The sequence below is a fragment of the Haliotis asinina genome, chromosome 2, assembly GCF_037392515.1.
Source record: "Haliotis asinina isolate JCU_RB_2024 chromosome 2, JCU_Hal_asi_v2, whole genome shotgun sequence".
Lineage (NCBI taxonomy): Eukaryota > Metazoa > Mollusca > Gastropoda > Lepetellida > Haliotidae > Haliotis > Haliotis asinina.
Window position 1 is genome coordinate 99,338,368 of NC_090281.1, and position 25,050 is coordinate 99,363,417.

The window sequence follows — 25,050 nt, forward strand, 5'->3', positions numbered from 1 at the left end:
GTCCCGAGTGAGACTGAGGGCCAGAGCCAGTTTAACCTGTACTTTCTCCTTCCATAAAAATAGCCTGACGAAGCGTGTTGTGTTACAATACCACCAAACTCGGGTTACAGCAAGGAAGAATTTGCTGTTTTGAATGAAAGTTTAATTGCAGTAAATTGCCTTATAATATTCCATATAAAACCATGAACTACTGCTTTCTTCATGATATGTTTTAGTATGGTCGCACTAATCAGGTTATATTGATCTTATTTAACACACAGCAAATATTAGCATTTTTTTAAAAAAGGGAGCACTATTTTAGGTCACGTAAGTTTAAAAAAACTTTTACTGACATTGACGTGAGTGCATGCGGACTTCGATAGTTTGTCAAAGTCAATATGACATCAAATTAAGAAAAAGTCACCAAAGTCATTTTATAATGCCAAACTTTTATCAAAGTGAAAACTTAATCAAAGCCAAATATCTATAATGTCGTACTTTAATCAAAGTCAGTATTTTATCATTTTCAGTATTACAACAAATTCGAAATTTTAATATTTCAAAGCCTGGGTGGGAATTGTTCCCATCATTATAGTGAATATAACTGGATGAGTATTGTCCTAGGTGTCCAAGGCCCAGAAAGAGGGCGATCGAAACGATGCAAATAATTATGGGCCAAGAACATTTGTAAGTTGTTTCTGGAAACTATTTACAAGTATCTTGAATGATCGATTGACTAAATTTACAGTAAGTAATAACAACTAAACCGTAATCTCAATCAGGTTGTCGGAAAGGCTTTTCCACAATAGACAATTTGTTCGCACTAAATATGCGTATGCAACTCTTAAAACCAGCAAAGAAAACATCGTGCTGCACTTTTACTGACTTCTCGAAGGGCTTCGATAATGTTTGGCGAATTGGAATGTGGCATAAATTACAAAGATACGGCATTAAAGGTAATTCTTTTTCAATGTTTTCGAAAACATGCATAAAAACATTAAATCATGCATCGTCATTAATAATACAGAATCACATTATTTCCTCTGTTACTGTGGCGTACGACAGGGTGAAAACCCATCACCTCCCTTATTCTCACTCTTGATAAATGACAACGATTTGGTTATGATCCCCGCTCTATGCAACAATCCTTAGATACACTTAATTAATACTGTAAGCGAATATCTCAAAGTCTGAGGTTGTGATGCTCGGAAGAGGACCTAAAAAAGTATAAAACACGCTTTGTAATATCTGATCAAGAAATTTCCCTTCAAGATTCCTACGCATGCCTTGGCATATCAGTTAAAAGAAACAAAAAAAAGTTGACACATGATGCATCTAAAGCCATATTCTCCAAAGAGAATTCGTTTAAACTTTGACACACTTTTTGAGGCGTTTGACGTCATGACTGATCCCATTCTATTGTATGGATGTGAAATCTGGGACTATGAAATTATAGAAATTATTGGCAAACTCCATCTTAAATTTCTAAAACTTATCGACCGTTTTAAGAAATCCTACATTAAAACAGCGAAAAGAAGCATCATGATTTTGCAAAATACTTTGATCAGTAACAAAAGTAAGTTATCGAAAACAATCCTTGATTATTTGATGGATAAAATGAAAAATGGCAAAGAAAATGTTTGGCTTAAAATGTGGAGGATATATTGACCTGGGGCTGACTGAGTGATGTGTTCAGATATCCACATATATATTCCCATGAATGAGTTGCATCACAAGTAGAAATTACCTTAAGAGATCATTCATATCAATTCTGGCGAAATTCCATAATTAATAGTTGTAAAGGAATTAATTATAAAGTAATCAAATAAAGCCCGACTTCAGAACAATTTTCACTTCTCGAAAAATTCCCCGCTTTTGAAATTGGAAACAAGTAACCACAACTTATCAGTACATACAAGCAGATGGCATGGCTAATCCCGTGAGGGCAGAACATGTCCTCTGTGAGTTTACCATCCATTGCAGATGACATACATTATATATTAAGATGTACAGACTTTGAAACAGGACGTCGTCTGTATATTGATGAACTTTATTTTAAATGGCCAAATATGTACAAATACATAAGCTTAATCTGCACAAATATAACATGAGAATTGAAAAATCTGTTTTAATAATTAAATATCGTTTATGAAAATTCAAAATTACCTCTCCTACAGTTATGACAATTCCTACCTGTTAACGTAGAATATGCATGCCTTTACTCTTGTTTACCACTGTGGGTGGGGGCTTTTTTGAGAAATGAACTGGTCTTGTCGTGACGATGTCCGCCCATTTATCCCAGAGATATTGGTGATTGCAGGGTACAACAAAGCCATTGATCTCTACGACACCACTGCTCATAAGAGAGGACACCATCACTGACAGAAACAGGCAGGGTCCGCAGCTTTCGTACATGAACCTGAACAAAGCCCCGCCAAAGCTGAAAATGGATTGGCACCATACAATATGAAAAGGAAGCCTTACCCTTTCCCGACAATCACACATTCCCACCTTTAAAAGGAGACCGGAAGTGCCATACAGTTAATATCGGAATACTCCACGAGGCACAAATCCCCAATGTCACGTGTTTATATCACATGAATCTGTGTACATTGTATCCATATACAAGCCATGTCACTCCGGCCTGTCTCCAATTTAGCAGGTTTGTACTGCAGATCACGTTTCACATGGCGACCTCACAACGCAGAGTCCCGTCGTCGGGGAAGCACGGCCCCTATTACATGCTGACACGACAAACATGGTGAACTGTGACTCAGCTCTCGGAAATCCCCATCAAGGGACACAGATGTACAGAGAAGTAGCTGCGGTTGGTTGGTTGCTTGGGATGGGGGGTTCTGTTAACATGAAGTCTCAGTCTCCTCGGCACTCCTTTGGGTCATCTTTTGAAGCCACTTGGTCGGAGTGAAATTCCAGTATCTGGTGTGACCACCATGACCATCGCTAACAGCTTGGCAGCGATGTTTTCATACTCTTGCTGAAGTTTAGTGGGCAGTTCTTGTAGTGTCTGAGTAGGCGGACTACGCCGGCATAAGCGTCGATCAAGAGTATCCTGTCAAACACATGAAACGTGAGGTCGAGCATTGTCCTGCTCAAAACCTCAACTGTTGATGCTTATGAAAGGAACGACGTGACCTTGAACTGGTCTTTTGGCAAAAGGTCTGGCCTCCCAAAGCTGACTGCGTAGTGTCTGGTCAGAGATTCAGAGCAGTCCAGAGATTTCAGTTGTTGATGATGTGCCCGCTGTGCTAGTACAGAAATGTCTCAAACGGGTGAAACCATCCTGGGCAGCGTGAGAAAAATCATGCATGATTAAAATGTTCATCACATTAGCAGCTTAATAATGAAGCCGTGTCATGCCAAGAACATATTATTCTCATCACCTTTTGTAATCTCTTGCTTCGTTTCGGCATCCAGATGTTGGATGAAGCGATATTCATCCCATTTGGCAAGCAACATTTGGAAACTATTTCACCCACTGTGTCACATGATCATTATGTCGGCGAAAGGTCTGATGTGACTCTGGTCTTTATCTCACTGCCCAAAGTGCGGAAGAAAACAAGCACAGATATGAAGATGACAAACCAGCATGCTTTGGGTGAACAAGTATTCAACCCAACTATCGATCAACTGTACAATGGAGGTAACACTGCACGGCTGGTTGCACTGCCATAGACTTCACCACATGTGGCTCTCCTACCATTCAAATCTGAGTAAGATCACCTAATTGTTAAATATGGAACCGTCCTCATTCCACGGGTGTGTGATGACATGATGGTATTAGATAAACAACAAATAAATATAGTCCCTCATCTGGATTCACAAGAGGAACAATCACTATTATACAAACAAACTGCAAACTGCAAATTTAACAGCACAAAGCTTTATTTAAATGAAACATGTAAACATAATTTCAATTGTCATAAATATATAATCATAAAAAGCTATTCTTCAAATTATTAGTTTTCATAAAACAAGAACTGTCGCTCTGCTAGAAATTAATTTCCTTAACATACATGTTTGTTAAAACACATACTTAAGACAGACATTTCTTGTCATAGATGAAGGATGACAATCAATCCATGATTTGGTCGTCGCTGTAGTTCTTACAAGATCATACAGTTGAAAATGTCTCCAGGATTAAATACAGACAAATAAGATATCACAGAGTACATGTGTACATTAATTCAGTGAAGATGTCCCTTGCTTCAATAGCAGGACTATCCATGAGGATGCAGCTCTGAAACAGGAGCAGCATAATGGCAGTTTCAGTTCTTCAGAGTGTTTTTCACCAGCTTGAACCAGCTGGAAGTCTTCCTCAGTCAAAAGACTAACACCAATGATGTGATGTGCTACATCAGTCTCCTCTCGACCCCTGACCAAGAGAAGCAGGGAGAATGGGTCTGTCTGGATCCCACCCACTATCTCATACCCACTGTCATATCATGGTGCATCTGTTTCATGAGAATGCAGAGCCTAGAGAAAACAGGTCACCTCTTTAGTGAAATCTAGGTCTGGTACGTGGCAGACAAACCTAAAATTTACATGGGTAAATCAGGATTCTAATCCAGAATTCAGAGTTTACAGCATGTGCAGGGGAGGTAACTCTGTACGTCAAGCTGCTACAACCCAAGGGCTGAGACATGAGATGCAAGGAGACTGAGAAACAGAAGAATCAAACACCATCTGATGGAAGTCACGGTGTCGGTTCATGTTATCTTAAACAGACATCAAATACCTGATCTGTGTTGTAATATTTCATGTTTCTACACACAAGACAAGTTAGCAGTTGTTGACGCTATGTGGTTGCTTCAGGAGATAATGGATTGTGACCACCTACGGAATTGCCTCACAAGACATGAACTCAAATTAACAGCCACACAAAGGCAATAGTTAAAACTAATATACATTGCCTAAAATACTGATGAAATCACTTCAAGTTTTACACTTTATTTTAACTTGAAGCTCTGTTATGTCAGATAAAGGGGACTGTCAAACATCCACCCATGATGTCAGACATCCATTACTCCCATCAACTCCCAACTCCATAAACCTGATACAGTAAGCAGTGCTAAGCTGTGATGACACTAACCAGACTGGCACTGGTGTTAGTAAATGGACACCGAGTTTGATCAGTTTGTTGGAGAAATTTAGGTGTTTGTCTCAGTGTAGAAAAATAAAGGTTCATATATCTGCTAAGAAATGAAATACTTGAAAAAAATCACAACTAGCATAAGAATGATGTGTTTTATTTTGTTTCTTTGTTGTTTAACACCGTACTCAGCAATGTTCCAGCTATATGGTGACTGTCTGTAAATAAGGACCTGACGATCCACTCATCAAAATCATGAGTATCAACCTTAGTAACTGGGATGCAATGCCACATGTCACAATGGGTTGCCAAGTGTAACCTGCATCTTCACAGGTATGAAAATGGTGTGATAATATACAGCATGATATATTAGGGAGAAGAAATGTTTTCAACAGTTCTTATATACCAGTAGTACATCAGATCCACATTAAAACAATATTCACCTGTGGGAGACCTAGATTCAGTTCCCCATGTGTGCACACCAAGAAGGAATAGAGCTGGAATATTGAAAAATAACAGCATACCCTTTCCATCACACTCACTCACTGTCAGTCAATATTACACAGGTCAAGGTCATCTTCATCTTTGCCAACATATTGGCGTCATCTGCTCAAAACAATTACTGGGTTCCGGATTCATCCAGATTGACCTTCCTCAAATCTTCCTCGATATTGTTGTTGAAAGCTTCAATGGAACTGAAGTCAATCACAATCTGCTTTCTTGTCGGCCGATATTGTCTGAAACAAGGACAAACTGCCTGCAGGAAACATGACATGAAAAGCAACACAAGACCTCCCACGGAAAATTCATACTGTACTCCTGATGAGCACTGAACTATGAATAGACTGACATAAGAATAAAACATATACGCAAGAGAATAAGACAATTGCTGATATAATCAGAGAAAATGGCAGAATTGGCATTTTAAAGTATGCGTGTAATCACTGTAATATGTAACCCAGCTATACAAAACCTGAAGCAAGCCTCTCACTATATATTAGGTCATCTGTTCCCAGAGTGACCCCATTTGAGGTATTTGTTTTGTAAGGACAGGTTTCGTTAGTAAGACCTTCCCATGTTTTAGTTTCTGCAACCATCTTTTCCTATTTATATGAACATCAACACTCAAATGATATATGAGTATTTGAAATCAGATGAAAAATATCGTCCAAGACTAAGTTCAAAGAGCAAATCTCCCTAGCAAGACTGGAATTACAATTCTCAAATTTGTTGGCAGACATTCTACCACACGTCCACCGGGTCAACAAAGGAAGTGGGGCTGAATTATCTATCTATAGTTACTGTCATTAAATTGATTTTACGTAGGTTTCAGTTATTGTAATGTAGCTTCATTAAATGATTATCTACATTTTTGGGTAAACTTACGTCATGGACAGATTACAATTGAAAATTAATTCAACAATGTCTATATTGTTTTAACTGACTACCTATATGTTCACAATCCAATGCCACGTACGGCCATACACAAACATACAGAATCAGGACCATTCCCATACAGTAATATCTAAAAAAACCAGGTGTACTTCAAACTTAGCAACTGACAAGCACAACTTGTCCATCTTTGTTGACTCGAGATTACCTTCAAGAGAATGGAGGTAACTCTGCATAATCTGCCTGACTACATGTAATTATTCAACACCTCTGGTTTAACATTGTCTACCAAAACCTCAAAGGTATTTTCTTCTATACATAGTACACATTAATAAGAAGGTATAAAGGCAGGACATGATTTGTATGTAGCAGAATGTTAAAACGGGATTAACACAGAAAACCATCTAAAAGACTAACACTGGGGGATATTGAGCAATATTGAGTCTCGTCTTGTCTGAAAGACTTCTTATCTTTAGCTTTCAGCATACCAGATGGGGTAGCCTAGTGGTCAAAGATGGTTCATTATCTAAATCAACGTTTTTAACATCTGTGTCTTAACTATCACAAACAGTTAACGTTAACCTATCAAAGGTGAATGATGACTCCCAAGACTGACATACTAAAGATCTGACCAGTGTGAGTTAGCTTTTAACCCATACCTAGGAAAGCGTGCAAGTCTCTGAGATGACATGAAGACAATACTTCCTGGAAACGATAGTTGGTCAAGGCAGCAACTGGGTTGTTGCAGCTACTGTACAATAAATATCTATATTCCTTGCTCCTTCAGAAACTGGTTGAGCCGGTGGAATGGTTCAAGTGTTGTTATCTTGACCATTGACAAAGGGGTTTCAGGAGATGGAAGGGAGGCAACTCATAATATTTTTCGTTGGGTCTTCCATGGAGAGCTTTGTTTTCCAGTGTCATGAAAGAACAAAGTGAACTCTGAGAAGTCTTGTGAGACTAGCAAGGCTGATGTAAACTGTCAGCAGTGTTTATTCATATTGTTGGTGCCTATTAATCTGTAGAATGGTTGAGGTATAGTTATCTATCACAGTTATGTTAGTTAGTTATGCTTGGCATGACTTTTTCCATGATTATCAGGTGATTTCCACAGGGTGACTTTTTCCATGATTATCAGGTGATTTCCACAGGGTGACTTTTTCCATGATTATCAGGTGATTTCAACAGGTGACTTTTTCTTAGGCTTTATGGTTTTCTTAATCAACTGTTTTCAACCTGCTCAGGAGCTCCATGACAGTGAGGCCGGAAAAAACTGATCATATAGAAGGAATATATTAACTACTTCATCTCTCAGTTCTCTCTCTCTTAAAAAGGCATGATACCAATACACTGTCTCCAGAAATGCTCCATTTTCCTTCACTGGTGAGGGTGAAGACGATGGTTGCTAATAATAAGATGACATAACTGATTCTCATCAACAGTGTATCCAGAGGATACCAAACTGGCTGTTAATGGAGGTCAATCCTGAAATATCATTTTCCATAGCTCTGAAGGTTTCTTGCCACATGGCACTTCAAAATGTCATCTTACTGACATTATGTTGTGATCAATGTTATTGTTATTGGCACTATCACAAAATGTGCTTGGTTATGAATAAAGATCACTTGTGTCTTGATTTTCAACATTCTTTCCATGTTTTCTAAAGCAAAGATTAATCTCATCATTTACCAAAGTATCCTCGTCTTAAAAGATCTGCATACAGTTTGGAAGTGAGTATAGTCCTACAATAGTTCTTTTTCAATTGTTTTATTCATCATGTGTTGCCTCCAGCCCATACACAGCAGCAGGTTGGACGTTGTATGTTACTAACGTGGATGTCTCAAACTCAGTGCATAGTAAACATGATGATGTAGCTTATTGATAAGGTTTGTGTTAGGTTGATGATCATAAGTTTATTTCATGGATGTAAAGGCAAACAGTGTCATTTGAGATCTTAGTCTTTCAAAGTTTCATACACTGGGCATCATAACAGGAAGTTCAGCTTCAATAATGGCTAACTTGCACACTTTCCACAGTTGTGGTGCTGTTATTGCATTTATAGTATCACCCACATACAGATGATATAACCAGCAGATGAATTTGCATGTTACAACATTTGACATCTCAGACGTAGTGCATAGTCAACATAAAGTTGCAGCTTCATAATAACGTTTGTATCACCAGATGCCATTACGTTATTAAAACTAGATTTGATATTTTTGGACGTACAGACAAACAGGACGTATTTAGATCTTAAAGGTCACATACAACCAAAAAATCAAACATAACATAGTTAAAACACAGTTATCACTTGTTCATGACATATAAAATGCATTTGTGATTATAAAAAAATAAAGTGAAGTTGTGATTGAAGTTGTGCATTGCACATTGTCATTCGCAGACAGGAAGACATATAGGTGTCAATAAACCAGGCGTTGAGTTTTCATTGTGACAGAGTCTGCTTATCATATTCAACATGTTTTTTATTCAACAAGTAGATTATTTACTTGTTTGTGCACACAATCAAAATAAGACTACTGCTCACGACCTCATATTCCGGGCAGGCATACTGTTTTAAGCTCCACGAACCTACTACAACGCAGCCTAGCTGTTGAAACCACATTTTCCCTCCAAGTGCTTGGGGAAAATTTGTCAATTGTTTGAACTTTGTGAATTGTTTGAACAGCATTTTTTCACATCTTTTTCAGCTTTATGGGGTGAATTGGCGTTTTTTATGATTTGCTTCGGAAACTGCACACTGAAAGGTATCAGAATCTGCAAAGTTGTGTTTTATGTTGCATGTGACCTTTAAGCTTTTATAAGCTTGACAATTCAGAACAAATTGAAATTCATCTGCAATCCTTGCAAAGTTACACATTTTACATTGTCGCAGTGTTCTTCTTCAGTGCCCATTGGTAGGCATTTCTGTATGATTATTCTCACTTCCAAGTTCCACTTAGCATGGTACAATGGACAAGTAACCAAGCTCTGTAAAGTATTCGACCCTCCCATGAAGAATGACACAGTAACAGATCAGCTCCACATTAATTAACATGTCACTAGTTTCAAACAGAAACAGCCTGGGTTTTCAGTGAATATGAGTCAGTGTGCTCCATTATCAACATTGCACCTATTTTCAGTATTCGTCTGATGTAGAAGGATGCCATGATGAAGGTTGAGACAGACACTTGGGTCATTGCAAAAGAATGTTTAGTAACAAAAGGATATGAGCACTCACTTCAGACATTAACTGATACACACACGACACTAAAACATGTTTACAAATTAATATAATTTGGATCGAGATTATCACAGAAACAAAGAATTCTTCTTAGAACTGAAAGGATGATTCTCTGTATAATTTCACTACTCAAAAAAACTGGAGTAAATATGGCCTGCATCCTAATCATTTTATGTCTAGAAAACTACAGGCCACTTCTGTGCAAAAAAGGAGCTTTTCTGCCACCAAGTATCAATCTGGCAAACCAAGCCACTCCACTAAAATTTTACAACATGATTGTTTGTAGTAAATATTCTTTATGTACCTGTAAGTAATTCCAGCTAAGTCGAGCAGTGTCTTGGATGCTATGAACTCTGGCTTGTCGTGATACTTGTCAGAATAGTAGACCACCTCCTTGATGCCGGACTGGATCACCACCTTGGCACATTCATTACACGGAAACAGAGCCACGTATATGGTACAGTCTTTCACATCCGCAGAATTCTTGTTTAACACAGCATTCAGTTCAGCATGGCATACTGTAATAAATCATAAAATGGCTCTTGAATTTAAGAACACAGTCAGTAATGTTATTTTCTGAATAAAATTGATATTTTATACTTATCCTGACTCATGCTTAATTGCTTTTCTCCTGTTCCTGGCGAAGGTAGTGAAACATCTGAAATCCATTGAAGTTCCCTTCTAAAAGAAGAGGACGTAAAAATACACTCACCCACGAGTAGCCTCCCTTTACCCATGCACATGGTCAGCTGATTAAGAATTGCCCGACACAAGAATTATAGGAATTCAGCATGCCTGTGAGGAGCGGCTGAGAGGGCTTTCGTCATGAGTCAGGATAAGTATAAAATATCAAATCCATGGCTGTCAAAATTACGTCCAATAATTTCCCCCCCAACAGGAACTTGTAACGTCGATAATTCGGTCGTGTTCTTCTAATATTCATTGTAGAATCTGGAGGGGATCACATCCAGTCAAACCTGTCTTCCGTAGACTGGCACCTGATGACATCAAAAGTAACTAGTGTTCAAGACGTGTGCATGGACCTTCCACGATTACACTCCGCGGAGCGTCTGGCTTCCACAAGTCCTGTGATATATCGGGTGAGTGAAGTCAGAGCCTTCGGGGAACTGTTAGTTGCTCAGCAACAACGAGAGGCCCAAACTGATGAATGCCAGTGACGTCCTCCGTGGCTATATCTCGAAGTTAATGGTTGGCAAACAAGGTGTTTGACTTCCAAAAGCAGCCCTCCATTATAGTTGATAGCAAGCAATTTCCATGTAGAGCTGGTGTAGAGGCTATGGCTCTGACTTCATGAGGGTTGGAGGCTCGTGGAGGTTCCATTCCTGCTGCTTTATAGGCTCTAAGTGTAACAGCTCTGATCCACACTGAGATAGTGTTGCAGGATACTTACGTAGGTGTCTCAGTGGATATAGGGATAAATAGGCGCTTGAAGCGTTAGCTTCTAGACTCAGTACGTGCAATGTATATCTGCAATGCTCTGACTGGATAATAATGATAAGTCTTGCGTATCATGAGGTCCTAGCATTGAAGACAAGGCTGGTATGCGGAACTCTCTGTCCGGTTGACCTGTTTCGTTGGCCAGTAAGGTGCGACCAAAGTCAGTTGTAGCCTCTTGGTCTGTTTTTCTTGATGACTTTTGGTAGCAGCACGGGAGGGGGAAACGGGAACACGTTTAGTCCTTCCCATGGGATGCTGAAAGCGTCTGTTGCCCTGGCTAACAGATCTGGTATCGGTGATACAAAGGTTGTTGTCTGTTTGTTGAACCTTGTTGCAAATAAGTATATATGCGGCGATCCGAATGTCTGGCTGATTTGTTGAAATGCCTCTCGATGCAGCATCCATTCTGTTGGTGGTGGACGAAGAGGACGAGATAAGGCGTCTGCCATGATGTTGCATGCTCCTGGTATGTGACATGCTTTTATTTGAAGATTCACACTGTCGACTAGATCGAAGAGTTGAAACGTCAAGGTGAAGAAGAGATGGTGATCTTGCTGACCCCTGCTTGTTTATGTAAAAAGCCACTGTTGAGTTTTCTGTGTGTATCATCAGTAGCTTGTCTTTCAATATTGTCGACCAGTGATGGATAGTGTGAATGACCGCTTTCATTTCCAGCTGATTGATATGAAGAGCTTGCTTTTCTTTGTTCCACATCCCTGCTGCGACTTCGTTGTCTAGATGAGCTCCCCGTCCTTGCAGAGATACATCTACGTAGAGATGGTTGTTGAATGCCGGCTCTAACATAAAAGTCCCTGCACAGATGTTCGATCGGTGAGTCCACCAATGTTAAATGGCTTTAGACTGTCTGGGAGCAGAATCTGACCTCTGTTGTTAAGATGAAGATTCAAGAACCGTTGTAACAGACGCAGTTGTAGTCTTCCTCTTCTGGTCATATCTTGTGCTGACGTGATGAGACCCAGTAGACACTGCCATTGTCGGAGTGTCAACGGAGAGAGTAGAGCTTGCTTTGAATCTTGACCCACTGGTCCTCTGGGATGACAATCTGATTCAATGTTGTGATAAAATGAATCCCAAGGAACTTGAGATCTTGTTGAATTTCCAATTCCAACTTCATGTTGTTTACTAACCATCCCAGTTGTGTTAGTAGCCTGATGGTGAAGTCTAACTTTAGTCTGAGTTGACTTTTCTCTTGATGTGCTTTGTTACGGTTAAGAATTTACCGTGACAAATGATGTAGGAAATCCCCTGTGAAGCAGCAAAACAGAACAAAGACAAGTCTAAAACATTCAAATTGTATTATTATGCAACGAGAGCAAGGTATACAAACTCACAAGTCAATTTCACAATACTGATTACAAATTCAATACAAGTAAGACAAAATCTAAGTCAATGGGTCACAAAATATATTTATTAGCAAACTCACCAAAGTCTTGGTGTGAGAGAGAATCAACTATGCAGAATGTAAACACAGTGATCAGTCTGACAACAGATAACGTAGATTCAGGCGTTGACGGGTTTTGATGATCAAGCGCTGGCAGTGATGTATATCCTCCAGTTATGTGAATGTGCAACACGGCAACCAGCCTCTTTATATATATACAGTCATTTCCCGAAAGGTCGGGCACATACGACCATCGTCTACACTGTAGAATGCCCTCGAATAAGTCTCCCGGAAGAAAACACATAGAAAACTAAGAGCAGATAAATTCTGAAAAACCAGAATTCTAAAAGAGTTAAAAATCTATTAAAACGAAATGTGACCCATCATAATTATTATTCAAAACACTAAATGTTGTGACCCAATAATAATTATTACTTAATTAATAACAAAATATACAGAAAATACACACTCGTAACACAGAAATTTCGCAGAAACTTTCTGTTACAGTCATAGCAATAACAACATAATACCAAGACATGTAATAATATGAGTAATATGAGAAACCTCTTGCAGAATTACTATGACAAAATGCAGATCTATACATACAGCATCAAGTAATCATACATTTATACCCTGGAAAGTGCATCAGCACAAACATTGTCTTTGCCTTTAATGTGTTTGATCACAAGATTGAACCTTTGCAAGGTCAAACTCCACCTCATAAGTCTCTGATTCTTGTTCTTCATTTTATGAAGAAAAGTCAAGGGATTGTGATCAGTAAACACTTCAATTGGCAAAGTAGTGGTACCACGGTACACTTCAAAATGCTGTAAAGCTAACAAAAGACCTAATGTCTCTTTCTCAATGGTTGAATAATTTCTTTGGTGCTTGTCAACTTTCTTTGAAAAATAACAAACTAGATGTTCAATCCCTGAATCATCCTCTTGAATCAGGACAGCACCTGCACCAACATCACTTGCATCTATTTACAACTTTAATGCTTCCTCAAAATTGGACTGCAATACTGGAGAATTCATGAGTATGGCTTTGACTTTTTCAAATGCAGTCTGACAACAGCCATCCCACTGAAATTTTATCTTTTTCCAAAAAAGGTTGGTAAGTGGAGATACAACATCTGAGAAGTTTTGACAAAACTTTCTGTGATAGCCAGCCATACCCAAGAATCTCACGAGTTCTCTCTTAGATTGAGGTACTGGAAAATGTACAAGTGCTTCAACTTTAGCATGAACTGGTTGTACCTGGCCATGCGATTCACAGTTAACTTCGCCTCAGAAAGTCTTTTGAAGAAAGCATGTCGAAATCGATGACATCATTCATGTAAGCCTCGACACGATCAAGGCCTGATGTGACATTGTTGACAAGTCTCTGGAATGTCGCTGGAGCGTTCTTCAAACCAAACGGCATCACCTTGTATTGATACAGCCCATCTGGTGTAGCGAATGCCAATATTTTCTTTGCACGGTCTGTGAGTGGAATCTGCCAGAAGCCCTTCAGTACATCAAACTTACTTATGTATTAGCTTGACCAATGCGATCAATGCAATCGTCCACTCTCAGAATGGATACGTATCAGTTCGTGAGAGCGCATTGATAACTTTATGTCAGCACGGCAGCGCCAACCACCTCCACTTTTCGGCACAAGAATACATGGTGAACTCCATGGACTGTCACTGGATTAAATAATGTCATTGTCTTGCATGTATTTCGCCTCTTTACCTTCACGTTTCACTGGATTCATCTGATATGGGTGTTGTTTTACAGGCACAGCATCACCTACATCTATATCATGGCTAACAACATCAGTTCAACCAGGCACATCAGGAAATAAGTGAGAGAACTCATGAATCAAATCTGACATCTGAATTTTCTGCTCAGGGGATAAATGTGATAATTTCTCATCAGGTGAGCTAACACAACAGAATTTCTCAACTTATGCTAAATATTATCACTAAGATCCTCAAACTTCACATTGCTAACACAATCATCAATGTTGTCAACATTTTCACAACTGTCTTTAGTACAATCAGTAACTGGGGAGAGTGTGGCAATACAATTTACATGTTTGGTTTCTAACATGTCATGATATTTCTTAATCATGTTGACATGACACAATCTCTTTTGTTTACGACGACCAGGCGTCAGGATGACATAGTCTGTGTCGCTAACCTTTTTGTCAACAACATATGGGCCTTGATATCTTGCTCTCAGTGGCTGACCAGGAAGTGGGAAACAAAACTAACACCTTCTCACCACAAGTAAAATTTCTCTCTTTTGACTTTCTGGCCAACTCACTTGCTTTTAATAGTCTGTCCCTAAATGTAGACACATAGTCTAAGAGATTGATCTCAGGTCTCATTGAGCCATTGTTCTTTTAAGTGTTTTAGTGGCCTATGCACACTGTGACCAAATATTGGTTCAAAGGGGCTAAACCCTAAACTTTCGTGAACTGACTCTCTGACAGCAAACAACAAATGCACACCCTCATCCCAGTCTTTCGCTGTCTCAAAACAATAGGTCTTGATCATATTGTTCAAAGTTTGATGAAGTCTTTCTGAAGCTCCCTGTGAGTCTGGATGATAAGCACTAGACTTAACTTGCTTAATACCTAACTGGTATATAGCTTGTTGAAACACCTTAGACATAAAATTTGAGCCCTGATCAGACTGAACAACATTTGGCGAACCAACAAAGGTGAAAAACTTTATCAAAGCCTTGACAATCACAGGAGCAACAATCCTCCGAAGCGGAATTGCTTCAGGAAATCTGGTAGCAGCACACATGATAGTGAGCAAATACTGATTACCAGACTTAGTCTTAGGTAGTGGACCAACACAATCAATAATAACTCTACTGAAAGGTTCCTCAAATGAGGGTATAGGTTTCAATTGAGCAGAAGGAATATTCTGGTTTGGTTTTCCAACAATTTGGCATGCATCACAGGTCTTACAAAATTCAGCCCGTCTGGTCTCAAACTGGGTCAAAAGGAATGTGCCAAAATTTTCTCACAAGTTTTGTTTACACCCAAATGACCTGCCATGGGACTTTCATGTGCCAATGAAAGTACATATTTTCAAAATAATTTCGGTACCACAATTTGATGGTGCAATTTCCATTCATCCTCAGCATGAACATCCGGCCACCTATATGAAAATGATCGTTTGTTAAACAACTTTTTTATTTTTATTCGGATGTCCCAAATTATGAGACACATCATCAGAGTTGGTCTGTCGATTTCATGTGGCTGTACAAAATTTGGTTGTGTTGCAATTATTAGATTTTGTATTAGTGAGCAATTCATCGGTCTCATATGGAATCAAACGGACTGTAGTTGATGTGCTGCATAGACAATAGGAGCGGCAGAGTAGTTCCCAGCGGGATCTTGTAGCCATCTCGCAGAATTTTCATGACGTAGTTGTCTTTGAGGTTTCTCCAATTTTCCCAGTAAAGTTGAAGACGACCACCCACTTGAGATGGTTGTACGGGAATGGCTGGGGGAGGAAGACTCCAGTCGTTCCAAAACTGATCTTCAATAATGACCTCTTCTTCCACCCCTAGACACACTGCTGGACGTCTGGGTGCGCTTGTTTCCTCCATGGGAGCGACGAAAAGAGGATAACCTCTCTTCACGAGTGTTCAACTTCTTACCTCTTGCAATGAGGGGGATGATGACTGTCGACAACACCTTCGATGAGCTGGGGAGACTGAAGAAGACCTTCTGCATTGAGGAGTAGTTCCGCAAGTGCACTCACGCAAGCGCGAATCCTCACTCATGAGAGTGCAAATCCTCACTCCTGCCAGTGCACTCACTGTGCGTGGATGGATCCTTCTCTCGACTGCGACGTGAAGAAGGGGACACTGGTGACCATCTTCTTCCCATGAGTGCGTGCATACAGGTCCTCTTCATCTTCCGGAGTGCAGATCTAGGTGAGTACTGCAGTCGACGATGATGACGAGTGCAGTCTTCTCTCTTCTTCAAAACGCCGCTCCATCAAACACATCATATGCGTTGTAAACTGTTGCATGAAGGCACCTGCGTCGAAATGCTGTGTTACGTGTAGCGACTGCTGAACTGTAAAGTTGTCTGCTGTGACTGACGTTGACGAAGTCTGCATTGTCTGGTGATCTTCATCAGGGTTGAGAGGCGATGATGATGCCGTTGGGGTTGATCTAGAGGCTGCCGCCCGATGACTGCGTTGGTTGATATCTACCTCATTGAGTAGGACAAACGGAGGTTCATCGAACATAAGTAGAAAATGTAGAGGGACAATTTCTTCTCCAAGCGATTTCTTCATCGAAGAAAGATATCTCTGCGATGACTTGGAAGAAGATGACTTCATCTTTCATGATTTAGACTTCAACTTGTGACAGTCTCACTTCTGATGAAGATCTCTCTGTGGTTCAAGGGACGACACGCAGGACCCCAGACATTACCCCAGAGAAACACCAGACATATCACTGGAATGAATCTCACCAGATGTTACCCGAATTTAAATCACTTGTTTTAGACGTGACTAATGCAAGCGACGTTGCCTGTCCCTAGCACGTCTGTAAACAGACCGTGTATAGAGAGTAAATTCTGAATTAGACAAATCTATGAAAACTTTACGAGTATTATAAGAACATGTGGGTTTACACGCCAGACAAATTAAGTGAGGGTCGTAATCTACACTGTAGACACGATTTCATCAACTGAGTCTAAGTCTCAGTTGAAGAAATACGTGCTAAATAAAGACACAATAATCACAAATTTCATAAAATATAATGTATATATAAATCAAAATACCGTATCCGACCAGAATTTAGTTTAAAAGACCAAAATAAAAGGAGAACTTATCGCTGTATGGGGACCTCAGGTACCTCCAGCCGCCCACATTGGGCGATAAGGAGAAAGTAAAGATCATGGTCGGTCATCTGACCGTTTGCACGGGAAAAGGGAAGGCTACACGTGGGCGAGTTTATTTTACGTCCGCTTCTTTTAGAAGGGAACTTCAAGGGATTTCAGGTATTCTACCTTCGCCAGGGAAGAGGAGATCAGCAATAAGCATGAGTCAGAATAAGGAAAAATTAAGGAAAAATATATTTACTCTGTTTAATGGATTATACTCAAAGTACAACCCATTAACATGAGGCATAAGAAACATTCTGCGATACAACCACTTTGAAAGTAGTGAAGTACAGAGCAGCCATTATCAAGCCACATGAAGTTGTGTTATACAGGGTCAGTTTGTCAACTGTTCAGCAGCATTCTCTGCGAACAAAAGACGACAGCTCCCCTAAAATAGAAGCATGCAGTTTCTGTATACAACTCGATCAGCACTAGCGCAAGTGGAATGTCACAAATGGTTCACCGTATAAATGTTTAGTCTGGAGCACATTCTCTGCATCCCTTCCCCATGGCATCCGGTCATCACTACAGCCATTGGGCATCCCATTGTAGCCAATTCCAACTATCTTTTTCTCCTTGTTCACAATGCATGCTCCGACCTGAAACACCATCACATTAAACAAATATTGGGAGTAATGGTGGTGGCCAATCACTGTTGACCCGACTTGACCTGACCTGACCTCTACATGATGAACACTTTACCTGTGTCCTCCTGACCTCTCCATGATGAACACTTTACATGTGTCCTCCTGACCTCTCCATGATGAACACTTTACATGTACTCTCCTTACCTCGACATGATCAACACCTTATCTGTGTCCTCCTGACCTCTCCATGACGAACACTTTACCTGTGTCCTCCTGACCTCTACATGATGAACACTTTACCTGTGTCCTCCTGACCTCTCCATGATGAACACTTTACCTGCGTCCTCCTGACCTCTCCATGATGAACACTTTACCTGTGTCCTCCTGACCTCTACATGATGAACACTTTACCTGTGTCCTCCTGACCTCTACATGATGAACACTTTGCATGTACTCTCCTTACCTCGACATGATGAACACCTTATCTGTGTCCTGACCTCTCCATGACGAACACTTTACCTGTGTCCTCCTGACCTCTACATGATGAACACTTTACCTGTGTCCTCCTGACCTCTACATGAACACTTTACATGTACTCTCCTTACCTCAACATGATGAACACCTTATCTGTGTCCTCCTGACCTCTCCATGACGAACACTTTACCTGTGTCCTCCTGACCTCTACATGATGAACACTTTACATGTGTCCTCCTGACCTCTACGTGATGAACAGTTTACCTGTGTCCTCCTGACCTCTCCATGACGAACACTTTACCTGTGTTCTCCTGACCTCTACGTGATGAACAGTTTACCTGTGTCCTCCTGACCTCTCCATGATGAACACTTTACCTGCATCCTCCTGACCTCTACATGATGAACACTTTACCTGCGTCCTCCTGACCTCTACATGATGAACACTTTACATGTACTCTCCTTACCTCGACATGATGAACACCTTATCTGTGTTCTCCTGACCTCGACATGATGAACACTTTACCTGCGTCCTCCTGACCTCTCCATGATGAACACTTTACCTGCGTCCTCCTGACCTCTCCATGACGAACACTTTACCTGCATCCTCCTGACCTCTCCATGATGAACACTTTACCTGCGTCCTCCTGACCTCTCCATCATGAACACTTTACCTGCGTCCTCCTGACCTCTACATGATGAACACTTTACATGTACTCTCCTTACCTCGACATGATGAACACTTTACCTGCGTCCTCCTGACCTCTCCATGACGAACACTTTACCTGCGTCCTCCTGACCTCTACATGATGAACACTTTACCTGCGTCCTCCTCACCTCTCCATGATGATCAGTTTACCTGTGTCCTCCTGACCTCCACATGATCAGTTTACCTGTGTTCTCCTGACCTCCACATGATCAGTTTACCTGTGTTCTCCTGACCTCTACATGATCAATTTACCTGTGTTCTCCTGACCTCCACATGATCAGTTTACCTGTATTCTCCTGACCTCCACATGATGAACACTTTACCTGTGTTCTCCTGACCTCTCCATGATGAACACTTCAACTGTGTCCTCCTGACCTCCACATGATCAGTTACCTATGTTCTCCTGACCTCCACATGATCAGTTTACTTGTATTCTCCTGACCTCTCCATGATGAACACTTTACCCGTGTTCTCCTGACCTCTACAACATGAACATTTTACCTGTTTTCTCCTGACCTCTATGTGATGTGCAGTTTACCTGTGTTCTGGGATCCTTGCTCCTTTGAGCAGAGAGGAACGCAATGGCCATGAAGTACTCCGGCCACTCCAGATATCCCTCCCTCTTTTGGCTCTTAGCCACCACCCTATAAACATACATCAGAAATTACTAACTGGCCTCACCAGTGACTGCCTTCTGTACACTGTTTGATTAACAGAATTTGGGGCAAATAAAGCCCTGATAAGTATTAGTGAGTGAGTGAGTGAGTGAGTGAGTGAGTGAGTGAGTGAGTGAGTGAGTGAGTGAGTGAGTGAGTGAGTGAGTGAGTGAGTGAGCGAGCGAGTGAGTCTTGGCAACAATCCAGCAAAATTATGGAAGGAGACATCTGAAATGGGCTTCACACATTTCACACACTGTACCCATGGGGGAATTAAACCATTGTTTTCAGCATGAAAAGTGAATGATTTGACCACAAGACTACAGAACAGCCCCAAGTATGCATGATAAAAAACAAACATGAGGATGACATCTCACAGGATGTGATTATGTCAGAATGTGCATACCGTCTCACGGACTTGCAGTTTATAATAAAGGAATGTCCTTGTGATGCTGCAAGTTTTGAAGGTTTTTCAACATTTGGTGAGGTTTGTTTAATGTTTTGAAGACAATGTATGATTCAGGTCTTTATGTTTAAAAAATCTCAGATAACAAATAGATATATCAGGATGTTACATGCCGGTTTCTCTAAATCAAGATTTGCTTATTCTTTGAAATTGTTGTACCTTTCTTGTGGAAAACATATCAGAAATATTTCTTTAACAATAATATGAATGATGAATAGTATGCCTCCCGTTCCAGACTGCTAGTAACTGCTTAAACTGTGTCAATCTACTGTGAAACATCCCATCCAATCAACATCATGTTTTTCCTGCCACTCAAGTTGTTTTGCTTTATTCAATTTCAGCTATGCACCTGACTCTGAGTTGCACATGGTCTGTCATGCACAAAATGCAGTTTCGCAGTGACACCTTCCGGGAATGTGGCCGTAAAGTTACATAAGATTCGTGTTACACTTTAATCAATTTCACTTGATACATGTGTAACCTACAATCAAACAATTAATACTATCTTCGATCTACTTATTTCATTTAATTTTTGGTTTTAATCTTATTAACTTATCACTAGATGTATTACATAAATCATTAGTGCAATAACTTTAGAACAGACACCATATAATATGGTCTCTGCTTTACAAGCAATAATAGCTTGTCACATCTTTATAAAATGCTACAGTTTTTTTTCCGATCAAATCTTGGATGAACCGGGTCTAAAGTTTGAAACAAAAAATATGGAGTTGAAAAAGATTGTTGGTTCTGTGTGCCATTGTTGGTTACCTCCCTTTCATGGCCAACTCGTTTTTCTCATGGATACAAAATTCATTTTCAAAGGTTAACTAACGTGTTGTTAAATAATTTTGGGTAACACACGCGAGGATACATTGCAGTGGGAAGTGTACCGACCTAGAAGCTTTTTTAAATACTTTTTCAACACGAAATAATATAACATTATCCTGACACTTCGAGTGAGCACACTGACACGGCGATCAGACAGTGGTTATGTGGTCCAGTGACTGATGATAATTCTACTTCCAAGAGTCTACAGTCTTCTTTTGCTATATTACCCCTTCGGCTGAGCAGTTCCTTGGTCCATTGCAAGTTGGCAACTTTTCAAAAAGTTGATCCCTCTCACGATGTGGCCCTTAAATTTTGCGGGAAATTTGGGTCACGTGTCGAAGTGACCGTTGTTTGCGGAGGGAAGTGTACTCATTTCTGTACGAAACATCTGAATAATGTCAAGTAAAATGTGTGAAATACATTCATAATTTTATAGTAAGACCTGAATAAAAATTAATTCTACACTAATGGTAGATCCAGAGAGAACAAAAGTATCTATATGACTTACTAAACAATTACTGCTCCCTTCACATACTTCTTCCTCTAAAAAACATAAACAACCCCACCATCACCGCCACGAATGTGAGCATATGAGCTTACTAGGAAGGTTAACGCTCCTAATAATAAATACTGTGAAATTTCCCATGAAAAATGTGTTTTATCCATACGCAACCAAATATAAATTAATCGAAAATTAATTATTGCTTAATTCTGAGATCAAAATAAGAAAATGCGATTATATTTATATATGGTCTTGAGAGCATTTTATTAGTATCTACATATATATACCTAGTCGAATGTTTTACAGCGTTGTTATAAACAGACTCTGTAGTTCAAGCACTGTTTAAGCAATATTCCAGATATATATGGCGTCGGTCTGTGAATGTCGAGTCTGGACCAGACAATACAGGGGTTGATATCACGAGCAACTGGGATACGTAAACACATATACATGTAGTGTCAACCAAGTCGATCAGTGAGCCCGACCATCTGATCCTGTTAGCATGGGTTGCAGAAGGCCAGTTCTAACCCAGATCTTCACAACATAGTGGTCGTCAGATCCCTTAATGCACAGTGGTAATTATCAGTTATGTTCACTTCACTGAAACTGCTTACAAGACAATATCACGACACGAGTATTTCGAAACGCGTTATACATTTTCATATATTTATTTTTTTTTAAATTAAAAGCTTCAAATAAAATTGCAGATTCTGATACCTCTCGGTTTGCACTTACCGAAACAGATCATCAAAAATGCCAATTCATTCTATAAAGTTGGAAAAAAACATGATGAAAAAAAAAGCCCGCGAAATAAGAGTTCAAACGATTCACTAAATTCCCTAAATAGCTAGGCTGCGCTGCGCCCATAAAGCATGCGCATGCGGAGTTTGAAACAATATGCGTGCCAGGAATATGATGTCGTGAGCAGTAGTCTAATCACAGGTGTGCACACAGACAAGTAAATAATCTACTCGTTACATAAAAAAAAAACTTGTTGATTGTGGTAAGCAGCCTCTGTCACAGAGAAAGCTCAGTGTCTGGTTTATTCACACCTATATGTCTGCCTGCCTGTCTGCTAAGGACAACATGCAATAAACAGCTTCGATCTTTGACCACATGAAATTTGAACTTAACACCTATCAGGCTATACGCCATAAACAAAATAAATTGATTTATGACACGTGCACCCGAGTCCTGTCTCTGCCATGTTATGCATTTAGGCGCAGGTGTGATACTTGTACACATGACATGTTTTTATGTCTGTGGGTTGCAAACAAACCACATCCATTTTTCGCGGATGACTGGAGCTGACGGAAACTGGTGCAAACTCTTGTCAGTTTGAAGTCCTGCTGTGTACTTGGACGAATGACAGTTTCCAGTGTATATGTTTAGTTTGTCAACGGTATATAAAAGAAGTTGTTATCCATAAAGAATATTACTTTCTTGTGACTCGCCATACTTCTAAAATGTCCACCAAACAGATCATCTTTCTGAACGCACAATGAGACCTCAGCGTATCGGCAAATGAACCAGTCAATCGGAAGCCGTCGGTACACTTGAGCGCACATCCACCCGCTATGACTGTGTTCGGTCTCCCGAGGGCTTCGTTTAGGGGGAAGTAAGCCCAAGTACAAAATATTGCACTTTTGAATAGCGATTGTACGCTTATAATTTTGTTTATTTGTGTTTTTACAAGTGGCTATGTATATTGCATGTCATGAATAAGTGATAATTATGTTTTAATGATATTTGATTTTATGGTTGCATGTGACCTTTAACCACGAGAACGGTCAGATTCGGTCACAACATGGTCAGATTTCTCTAAGTCAGATGGCGCCCCTAACTTGAATCTATGGGGGCGCGGTGGTCGAGCTGTCCAAGGCGATGGGCTATTAATCCAGCGAGCTTGCAGGTGCCGGGGTCGAGCCCACCTGTGCCCGTTTGTAAAATACCTTGGAGTCCCTTTCAGTGTTGTCACAACCCCTAGTGTGCTGTACACAACCCTGTGCACTTAAAAGAACCCACGAATCCGTTGGTATATGACCAGATGTTGGTCACATGAATACGTGCAAACACCTAGTTGCAGGTACAGCAACGCGCAGTAAACATGGACAAAGTACTGTGACTATCTGTCCCTGTCCACCCAGCTGTGAATGCATGGGTACCTCGTACGGATGGGAAAGCCACATTAACTCGGTGCGCCGGGTAGGCTGCAAGAGTTGTATACTATGTGCCGTTGTGATGGGCATCCACTGATCGAGGGAAAACAAAGCGCCCTTGAGCAGTTGAACCAACTAGATATCGGCGCTACACAAATATCTAGTAGTCTAGAATATAATATTCTCGTGAAGAACACTTGCTGCACGGATGAAACTGTAGCATATATATACAGAAAACTCCAATCATTTAAACTCAACTTGAATTTATATGAACAACGATACAAGAGACACCATGAAGTCACTTGAACACATTGTTGCAATGGAGGAAGATGACGTTGACAAACATACTATTTGTGACGTCACACTTGATGTTTGTGAGTGTTTTAACAATAGAGAAACCGATGACCCAGCTGAAGTCAGCACGACCAACGTTAAATACTAACCCATGGAGGCACTGGCCGATCCTAAAGCTGGAAATTAACGTTTTCTCAGTCTACAGCCATGGTCTGCCCCTGTACTGTACAAGGCAATACAAGTCACATTCCAAATGTCCACGTCAATGGTTGTATACGTCGGAATGAACAATGTTATCAACATGAAGATCAGACTAAAAGCTACGTATTTATAAAAGTGTTTTCCTGGTGACTTCTTTAAAGAATCAATCAGTCACGTTCTACTGACGTGTCTGCACACCTATGGTAACGCCACGTCACCAAGAAAACAAACATTAAACAGTTTAAGACGGTCTACATTCATATTAAATATCTTCTCTTTAGCATTCTAAATAAATCTTTCATTATCGCATACCATTTGGGACAATATGAACGTCACATTTCAACTACCAACGATACATATTCTTTCGTGATAGTCATTAGTCCCGGAGGACTGATTCCTATCTGACGAATATAGTCAAAACAGGCTATTGTAACATCGGCGTGGAAACTTAGATTCCAAATCCGTTGTTACAAATGACAAAAATTTGGACATGGATCACAATCATGCAGAAACACCAAGACGTGCTAACGATGTAGTGAACAGGGTCATGATGGGATTGAGAGTACAAAACATCCTAATTGTGTAAAATGTAATGGAGAACATTCGGCTTCCTCTAAACAGTGTCCTGTATTCCAAACTGAGCACAAAATCATTAAATTGAAGCAAGAAAAGAATATCTCTTTCCTT

The 25,050-nt window shown here is 40.1% G+C and overlaps 2 protein-coding genes across 6 annotated transcripts in view; both read right to left on the reverse strand.

Annotated features, from left to right (window-relative positions):
- The window catches only part of LOC137274681 (probable deoxycytidylate deaminase), a 195,160-nt gene extending 191,470 nt beyond the window's left edge, over window positions 1–3,690 (reverse strand). Inside the window, exon 1 of one of the 2 annotated variants that reach the window (XM_067808017.1) lies at window positions 2,464–3,690. The gene's annotated coding sequence lies outside the window, so the exon portion shown is untranslated. The remainder of the gene's footprint in view (window positions 1–2,463) is intronic. The other variant, XM_067808019.1, reaches the window with a different exon arrangement.
- A 168-nt stretch (window positions 3,691–3,858) lies between these two features.
- LOC137274684 (deoxycytidylate deaminase-like) lies at window positions 3,859–23,217 on the reverse strand. Of its 4 annotated transcripts, none has more exons than XM_067808023.1 (5): window positions 21,435–21,574; window positions 19,793–19,898; window positions 17,951–18,086; window positions 10,027–10,240; window positions 3,859–5,826 (listed from the first exon to the last, which is right to left on the reverse strand). In XM_067808023.1, the coding sequence occupies exons 1-5, from the start codon at window positions 21,461–21,463 to the stop codon at window positions 5,709–5,711; spliced, it is 603 nt and encodes a 200-aa protein (XP_067664124.1). In that variant the 5' UTR covers window positions 21,464–21,574; the 3' UTR covers window positions 3,859–5,708. The 4 variants fall into 4 exon arrangements, with proteins under 4 accessions (XP_067664124.1, XP_067664125.1, XP_067664123.1 ...); XM_067808024.1 differs by lacking the exon at window positions 21,435–21,574 and adding an exon at window positions 21,274–21,383 and having other exon boundaries at window positions 3,863–5,826; XM_067808022.1 differs by lacking the exon at window positions 21,435–21,574 and adding an exon at window positions 23,149–23,217 and having other exon boundaries at window positions 3,865–5,826.
- Window positions 23,218–25,050: the final 1,833 nt, after the last annotated feature.